Here is a 9819-nt window from a genome sequence, read left to right on the forward strand (position 1 = left end):
AAATGTCTCGGACGATCGACTGTATTATGAGAATCAAACATTTTTTTCCCCATTTGAATCTCCGAGGAGTTGATATCTTGCTATGATCATGATGATGATACCCCACTCTGCTCATTACATTTCACCATGGGGAAGCTGTGCAAACTTCAAAATTAATTTAATTAATTACTTTGAGTAAGAGTTATTTTACATCCCAGCATTATTTGTTGCCCGCACTAACATGTCAATCAACATGATCAATGGAAGAGCGGAAGTATTCAAAATAATGTCAATATTGTATTTGGAACCACTGTTAAACAAAAGTAACAATAATAAGTCATAGAACACGATATCCAATAAAGTGCTATCTCCAAATACTCTGTCCAAGGATTACCATAAAGGAAAATAATCTATACATACGTTTCCACCATCTTGTGCAATGCACTCCCTTATTGTACTGTTCAGAATTGCATGTCCTTCCTTGCTTTCAAAGATATTGCAAAAGCTTTAGAATAGTAGGCCTACTTGATAATTATCACTTGGCGAAAAGGAAAGGCGGATGTTTGCGTGCATTCAATTAGCCCGGATTGGTTGGCGTTTTCTTTTTAGTGATTTTTCTGTTTTTGTTGAATGCATGCGGATTCCCGGGTTTCATATCGCTTCAATTATGTTATTGATAAGTTGATGTATATATATACATTTTACATGATGCATGTACAGTGTACTAACTGATTCACTCTCTGTGCATATGATTTGATTTTTTTTTATTCATGTTTCATAATGTTCCATGTATTTTCATGACATCCAGTCATTGTCAGTGATTGTTAAACTGCATAATTATAAGGGCGTCTCTGGAAAAAGAGTTTGGTATATAAAATTGAGTAGGCCAACTCTGCGGGATGAAATGAAGAAAACATATAAATAAAAAGAATAGATGAATAAACTTCTCTTACATATCATGCTAAGTGCACAATAAATTATTCTCGATGACATTTCTTTTTTATCACAACGTGATAACGATATAACGCCGACTGTCTTAGAACTCAACGCAAACGTTTACCACCTGATTGGACCATTATGATCGACCGGACACTCCTTATATTGCCTTAACAATCGTATGGTAAAACTCTGATAAATCTGAAGGCCGTACATATAAAAAGTCACTTCATGAACGAATCAAGATTACAAACGAGCATATATACACAGTAAGCAGTCAGACAGACATTATCACAGAAAAAAAATAGGGAACTACAACTCAAATGACTGAATGTCAATGTCATGAAGATTACGAAAAAATTACGAGTCCATTATCCTGTGTATAAATACAAAACACTTCTATTCCCTTTCTTGTTATCTAAGCCGCCATACATGAAAAGTGACATCGGTCCCATTAATTATGTCTCATATCAGTGATGATGAAGATGATAACAATCATAATATTAATAATGATAATGAAGATAACGAAAATAGAAAAATAAATAGTAGTAGTAGTAGTAGTAGTAGTAGTAGTAGTAGTAGTAGTTGTAGTAGTAGACGTAGTAGTAGTGGTAGTAGTAGTATAGACAATATAACTCATTAATTAATATATCTATTCATGCATGTCGAAACAATAGATAGTTTCATAGGATTCAATATCAACCTTCGACAGAGCTTCCGTGAGAATGGGAGGAAGAGATCCTTACCCCCCCCCCCCCTCAAAAAAAAAAAATTAATAGTAGGCCTAGGGGTGCTGAACGAGCAAGATGAGCAAGGAAATAAAATGATACACGACAAAATTTTCAGTAGTTGGTCACAATAGAATGGATGAATGATTTACAAAATAATTATCTGCTCACTTAAGTAATCACTTAGAATTATAAATTGATTACTTGATCATCAATATTATCATTATCTTCATTTATCGTCCATCAATTAATGAGCTGTTTCATCTTTCATCTCTCTCACCAGACTCATCCCGACCAGATGCGAGGGGCGACGAGGAGAAAGCAGAACGACCTTATGCACCGCCAGATCAAGGCTTTCGAGGCCACGCTGCAACGTGTTACGGAGCGCCACGACACGGGTGCGCTCTACCTCATGCTCACCAGGGTAGTGCCTTGTAAGTCCGTGTATTGCCCGATTCAATTAAGCTGGATATTATATAAAAAGAAGCTGTATTTCACATTCCTTATAAAGAACGAGGACAGTCGAAAATGTATGAGTGATGTAGAGAAAGACAGCGAAGACTCATCCATAATGGACGAACTGTAGATGTGAAGGAATAGCAGCAAAACAAATCTGTCATAACTGTTTAGCGTCCTAATAAGCCAGTTCGTAATTAGCTCATGTACACATTGGTACAAAATTTATGACCTTTCTTTTTTCTCAGTTGGTTAGGCACTTCACTCGTTTTCAAAGCGGCGTAATGCATAAGCTTGCCCGAAGTGACAATTATTTATGGATTCGTGTTCAAACAAAGAACGAACTTGCGTTGAGAGCACCTGATCAGAATACTCCATCGGTTGACAATTTAGCAGGCATCCATTTCATTGTTTTGTATTGAATGCAATAACAGCTAACAGCCTGTTTCCTTTTATATTGCGAAATACCATTCTTGCTGTCAGGTGGATGTGCTGCGGCAAGTACCAGTTAGATAAGGATCACATGAATAATCATCGCATCACAGATGCTTATCTCAGTGAATTTACAAACCAAAGTGCCTGTTGGTACAAATGATCTTTTTCTGCTCATGCGCAAAGTGGAATTACGAACTGGTCCGATTGGAAGAGTTTTGATCGCAAAACAGGTTAAGCGCCATTACAGAAAAAAAAGTAAGTCCATCATCGTAGCAAAATAAAGCATTTTCAGTGATACTTCGCCTGCTACAGAGCAAGGAATGTTCTTGAAGTTATGAATAAAATTTGTCATATCTTACTATTATGTTATCTGTTTAAGCAGGTTTAATAGTAAATATCTCACATTTACAAGAATGGAGTAAACTCGTTTTGCAATTAAACTCTTCATATTATGCTAACATATGGTGTTGTTTACACCAAGCAACAACATCGAATATGATACCATGTAAAATGAATAGTAGTAATAATAATAATAATAATAATGACAGAAAAGGAGGAGAAGAAGAAGAAGAATAGAGCAGATGTTTCCTTGTCTCGTCAAGAATGTGTAATTACCGAATACATGAAATCATATTCCTCTTCTCCATACTATGTACAATCTACACTGTTTAACTCTTTTTGCCCCATCGGCAGTAGTTTTTATGTACACTATTAAACACATTTTAAGATGGCAGTCCTGAGCAGGTTAAGTGTTCGTTGGGAAAGATGTTTAAAATAAGATATATACTTCAGCTTAATAACCCTGAACAGAAAATGAAAGAAAGAAAATTGCTTGTTGCGTTTGCCGACTAAAACCTCTACTCGTTATAATGTGTGCGCCCATCTTCAAATCTGTACTGACTTGCCTCTACATTTTACCTACTACAGCTCCTGCACGTAGTCTACAGTTAAATACCTTGCCTGGGAATTTGAATATTTCGTATCGGGTAGTGGTTATCATACAACAGGAGTCATCACACTAATGTTTACATTTGTAATTAACTCTTGTAATCCCCAAACTTCACATGGCCAGCTAGATTGACTGATACAATTGTATAGTCGATACATGTTATCTTTCCTTTGAGCTCATATACACGATAATTTTAGTAGGAGCGTTTCATTTCTGCTGGTTGGTTTTGTTATCTGTTTGAAAATCGTTGATAACCCTTCCAACTTAAAAACAGGAGATAGAGCAAAACCATACGCGCTAATGGGTCAGTACCTCCCTCTCCTTCCCTTCCCCTCTCTCCATGGATCTGTGTGTGTGTGTGTGTGTGTGTGTGTGTGTGTGTGTGTCACAGAAGTTCAACCTGCGACTTTGCATTGCGGCGAATGATTAATGTAGATACCGACACAATTATACAGCCGTCGGGATGTCGGCTACCAAGTATATTATAGGCCCATATGATGTACGCAGTAATAGGCTCCAGTGAAACATGGGGGGGGGGGGGCTGCAGCAGGACTGACGGCCATGTGCTATTTATAAATTAAGAGTATTTTTCATATCCTATCGGGAACTGTCGAATGGGTTTCAGGCGACACGAACGTATTCAATTCCCTTTTCTTTTCTTTTTTAACCTTGTAGGGTATATATATATATATATATATATATATATATATATATATACATTCTAGTGCCTAGGCCACTGCCTTGATTAGTGCACAACACTGGGAGGATTATGAATACCGTTATTATCATTTTCCATTAACTTGCATTTGTTGGGACAAGAAAATACGGTGTAAGCAAAAAGCACTAAACGATAACATATGGCATGTTCCTGGCCACAGGGTTTCACTTACTGCCTGTTATTACGATCATTTTCACCCTGTCCCAGACAACCAGACAGTGAACGCTGTCGACGAAGTCCATCTTCAAATCAACAAGTGGTACGCCGAGCGGGATGGGAACAACGACGACTTCACCGTGTCGGACCGCTTCATGACTTTTGCACAGGACATCCAGTACCTGAAGCAGATGAAGAGCGTGTTCGACGAGCGCATCTACTCCGTGCTCTTTGAGTTCTACTACGAGATGGTGATGGAAGAGATCCCGCAGGCCATCCGGCTGGTGGAAAAGGGAGGTGGAGCGCCCTCTGTGCGGGGTTCCACCCTCTTGGTAATGTCCAATATCGACAATTACGCAGCCCTGCAGGATTCCATGCCGGTGAAGACACTTTACGACATCTCCAAGGACTGCGAGAAACTCTTCGAGATCATTCACCAGCTCCAGCAGGTCGATGTCAGCTGGGGGTCGCTGCTGCACTCGGGGGATGTCAACACCACTTTGTTCGACCCGGATTCGCTGAAAGACGTCATCGCTTTTCCGAATCACAAACGCTTCGAAGCTGTTCTGAGGCTCATCCCGGACTTGCTGCGCAAGATCCACAGGGCCGTGGAACTATCGAAGAATTGGTGGTATCAGGCGGAGCGGATCCGACGGCGACTGCGAGGTCAGAGGATCAGGGAGAAAAGGGAACCTTCGATCACACAGGACGCGGAGGACGTTGAGCCGCTTGCAGACAAGCAGACAACACACGTGGACAGTAGCCAAGAGGAAGAATTACCACGAAAATCCCGTAAGCCGGCGAAGCATCCGGAGGTTAGCAGAACTCCGGCTCCACGTCAGCCACGTCTTGCCTCGCCCTCATCAAGCGATGACGAATATGATGAGAACGAAACACCACAGCACGACCCTTCACCACCTGCGACTCCCGAACTACTGCTGGAGGGACGGGACAATTCGGAGGAAGGAGACGTTCCAGGGCAACTCACCTTCCCGGCTGTCATCGAAACCATCGATCAGCGCGTTAAGGAATTATCGACGTCCATCGCGCTTAAACAGATGGATCTCGTCAGCGACACCAACGAGGTCGATTTTTTCACGAGGCGTCATCAACGCATCCGTAGACTGCGGGGCAACCTCTCCCGGACAATCAGCGCAACGGAAGCGATGCACGCCGAGCTGGTCGGCTACAGAAAGATGAAACAACGGCTGGTCGAGCAGCTTGATGAAACGCGGGACCCCATGGACAGGAGACGATTGCGTGAGAAGCTGAAGCTCTTGGAGAAGAGAGTCAAGGATATTCACGAGCTGTCAGAAGTCATTGACTATCGACATCAAATTATGTCCAGCGACTTGCGACTAGAGTTGGATATAAAGGAAACATTCACAAGGTTTGTTGAACATATTTAACTTAGAGCTTCTCACATAACTGATATACACTCATATTCATGCACACACATAATGTAAAAGGCGCAAGCATGCACTGATGCAAATGGACATATAATTGCCTCTTTTCACTCATTTTTTTTAACATTGCTGCACAGGAATATCAATTATATGAACCTATTACCTACTACTCAACGAACGAGATAACCGTCTTTGTCATGACCAAAGTCCGATGTCAAGTTCATTGATGATAGCTATGATGATGAATTAAAATGCATTGCGCATGATACTGGCATTGATGAATACAGTAAAATTGGTTCACTATGTAATTGCAATAATGTTAGCAATATTGAGAATGCGGAATAAAGGGAAAAAATATCATTTTTATTTCCTCTTGCACAGACACATGAATGAGGTTCAGGGCCGTGTGGAAGACCTCAAGTCGGCCATCCAGGAGGAGAAGGAGGAGCGGGATAGGCTGGAGCACGAACTCACCCTGCTCAGGGTGCACACCGGCTTGGACCTTCTGAACAATGTCGACGCACTCGACGGAGAGGCATTCACAGATCCTTCTGCTTTGCAACCCAGAACTCGCGCCAATGGGTTGACCAGGGTTGAGCGCAAACGTGATCGCAGCGTTGACGGTTGGATTCCAGATCTCCTGCCGCAGGGGAGAACTTCAGGGCAACAAGGGAACGGGAAGTTGCAAGAGCCTCGGCGGGGAATCTTGAGGCAGCCGCGATCGACGAAGCCGCAAAGCTTCTCGGATGAGGAGGAAAGAGATGCTGCTCGGAGCAGACGCGCGAGGAAGGCGGCAGGAGCTGAAAGACCGACGCACTCTTGGGATGGAAAGGGAACATTTACGAGGGAGACTAGGGAATCCAGAGACAATGGTAGCAACCCTGTCTCGCACTCCAAACTAAGGCCGCAACCATCGAGGTCAATTGAGCCAAACGAGCAACCCAGAAGACCATGGCAATCTGTGCCTTACGATACAGCGAGTGATGAGGACTACGATGATGACGTCGAGAGTGACGACGGTTATGCGACAAACAACGGTCACACAGCAAACGTGCCTCGCCATAATGATGCAGACGACGCCAGGCCGTTACAGCAGGAAAGGAATAACATGAGACGCAAGCAACCGTCAAGAGACATCAGCCAAGACAGCGATCCTCACGATGTGACGAGAAGCGGCAGGAATGGCGCCGACAAGATCCCCCGCGAGGTCTCCAGAGAGACGCGGACTCAGCGACAGAAGAAGGCTCCAACGCGAAAGAATCCCAAGACGTTGCAACTTGAGAGCGAGAGGGACGACGAGCCCTCTCGCATGTCGAACCACCGTCAGCACCCGAGGATGTACGATCCGAAGCGAGAGAGCATCGACAGCGTCGACACCAATCGGTCTCCGTCTACCAACGCCGACAATCCACGGGGACGCGAGTTCGACGGGAGGCAGACGAGGCAATCGATTAAAGCGCCGGGCCAGACAGACAGAAAGAAGCCGAGATCGCGGCAGCCTGATCTCCTCTCCCCATTCTACCAACCGACTAACTATTCGAGAAGAATCCCTTAGATGTGTCATCTCCCTACCACGTAAAGCAGCCAGACGTGTCGATAAATACGTACTTTCACACGGAGAAAACGCGAAGCATTCATACCTGGCGTCACGTTTTGTCTTGTTTTGCTTTGTTTTACGGGGTAGAAAGCAATGGATGAATTGGACTAATTACAGTTCAAGTGACCAGTTTTCAACTTCAAATCCGTGTGTATGATTTTAATGCACGTATAACACTAGAATGTACATGGATTTACATTCCCCCTTGAAGATAATTTCATAGCAAAATGATAATAACAAACAAACAAAAACGCTCAAGGTAATTTGTAGATAAGTGTACAGATGGCTCTAAGTCCAGTTGACATTTGATGTCTTAACTTTCAGGGCAAGAATGATAAACTGTTTTAATGTTACGTAATAAGGGTGGGAGATGAAACACAATGTACATGATTTCCATAAATTGCCATGGTGAAAATGCTATTCTCCATCAACATTTAGAGACCAGCAGTTGGTTTTACATCAATCTTCTTGAACTAAACAGCTGTTTGTGACAGATACTGCTTGGCATCGGAAACCATGTTTAAATCAAGAGATTCGAGACAGCCGATTAACACGAAGAATGATATTGATGCATCAGAGGACGGGAGAAAAAGTTTAAGAAAAATTATGAATCTTATCAAATTGTGAGAGGGGAATGAGTTGATTATGTTTCAACTCGAAGTGACCAAGCTGCTAAGTAGCACTCAAAGTAACGTAAGTTAATGCTTCATAGACCATAGATCGTTCGGCAAGTGTCAGAATGGAGAATGTTCCAAAATGTATGCAATTTTTATCCTGTCAACTGCATCCAAATGGCATTTCCCCGATTCATAGCCCCTCCCCATTTTGTTTTTATCAAGCAAGTGTCGAAGGAGTGTTCCACTAGCAGTTGACAAAATCAATGAAGTGCCTACATTACGTGCCTTTCCTCCATGTTTCTGATATAGGGAGATATTCATTACTTTGAAAATTGAATATAATTTCATATAGACATAGGTCTCTTGTTCAAGACATATTTATGCATATATACCTCATATAATAGTCGTAGCTATTTGAATACGCATCAATATAATATACGCATGTTGTTTGAAACGAACGCAATTACGTTCTTTGTGATCTATTTTATAGTCGGTTTTTATAATTGCTAAAGCGATGAAGCAATCATTCAACAGATGCGATTGCACTATAACTTTATATAATGCGTTATAACATTAAAAAGATGTTTTGAGGTTGTCAATTCACACTTGCAAAGATTTGCATATTTCTAGAAATTGCAGTTATCTACACGGATTCAATTTTTTGCATGCCTCTATTATCATGTCAGGCAAGATTCACACAAGTTTGTAGACTGCTAGAAACAAACTCTGTCATCAGGGTATGCATAAACTTCTGGTAAAAGGCTCCACCTGTGTTGATGCAACGCCATTTTGAGATTTGCCATTTGCTTGTACGTTCTTTTTAACGCAAGTCTATATTCATGATCCTTGTCCTATCATAATGATCTATTGGTATGCTGCCTTATGTGCCTTTCATACGACTGGCATCTGTTTCGCAATAACAGGGCGGCAATGCTGAGTAAAATCTCGAGCAATCATCTTGGTTGCCATGGTTAAACGATTGCGAAGGGATCATTCGTGAAATTTGAATACTCGGATAAGCCTACATGCATGACATGAGATCCCAGGGCAATATGTTTTATACAGGGCTCGACACTAACGGTGGCCCGGTGGCCCGGGGCCACCAAAAATGAAAGTCGGGCCACCAAATTTCCAAAAAGGGCAAATTTGGTGGCCCGCCTCGGGCCACCAAAATTTTTTGAAAAGTATGTCAATAAATTCGTAACTTTTTGCGCCGGAAATTAGCAGTTAAATTTGTTTAAAGGATGGATGAAAAGGAGTGAATGAGTGCCTGAGAGTGAGTGTTGCAAGTTTGTTGAGTAGATATGTCCAACTTCTAATTCTAACTATCATAAAACTTAAATATTTGACTCATTAAAAAAAAAAGGACTTTTAATGTTTTTTATTGTGTTTTTTCGGGCCACCAAATTTTTCTCTCGGGCCACCAAAAATTTGAAATTTAGGATCGGGCCACCAAACAAAAAAGTTAGTGTCGAGCCATGTTTTATACATATATGAATTATTATGACGACCTATATATTATAGGCTATTGAAATATATTTTTTGCGCATGTCATAGTACTGTACTAATTTATAACTGACTTATAATTCATGACCAATTTCGTGAAGTACATATCCTGACTTGTACACCGGAAATGCTTTTATTTGATCATCATTTATGCAGCATACTTTGCAAAGGGAAAATGCTAAGTGATATGAGGTAGATTACGTCCTCTACAAAGCTGCACTCCATTGTGCTCCGTGCGTTCGTTCAGTCATCAAAAGAACTTTTTTTTTTTTTTTTAGAGGGATGGTATAGTTTTAGTTGAGATGGAGCTTCGGGTTTCTAACTTTTTGGTGAAAT

At 41.5% G+C, this 9819-nt stretch overlaps 1 protein-coding gene across 1 annotated transcript; it reads left to right on the plus strand.

Moving 5' to 3' along the window:
• Positions 1–1932: 1932 nt before the first annotated feature.
• LOC140243572 (uncharacterized) lies at positions 1933–7318 on the plus strand. The gene is made up of 3 exons (XM_072323238.1): positions 1933–2077; positions 4409–5747; positions 6145–7318. Exons 1-3 carry the CDS (start codon positions 1942–1944, stop codon positions 7316–7318), a joined length of 2649 nt encoding a protein of 882 aa, XP_072179339.1. The 5' UTR covers positions 1933–1941.
• The last annotated feature ends 2501 nt before the right edge of the window (positions 7319–9819 follow it).

This window comes from Diadema setosum, chromosome 20, assembly GCF_964275005.1.
Source record: "Diadema setosum chromosome 20, eeDiaSeto1, whole genome shotgun sequence".
Lineage (NCBI taxonomy): Eukaryota > Metazoa > Echinodermata > Echinoidea > Diadematoida > Diadematidae > Diadema > Diadema setosum.

Excerpts from the sequence above, each read along its gene's own strand:
- LOC140243572 (XM_072323238.1), top strand. The coding sequence starts at position 1,942 with ATGCGAGGGGCGACGAGGAGAAAGCAGAACGACCTTATGCACCGCCAG. Across the intron at positions 2,078-4,408 it reads GCTCACCAGGGTAGTGCCTT|ACAACCAGACAGTGAACGCT; the intron begins GTAAGTCCGTGT and ends ACCCTGTCCCAG. Across the intron at positions 5,748-6,144 it reads ATAAAGGAAACATTCACAAG|ACACATGAATGAGGTTCAGG; the intron begins GTTTGTTGAACA and ends CCTCTTGCACAG.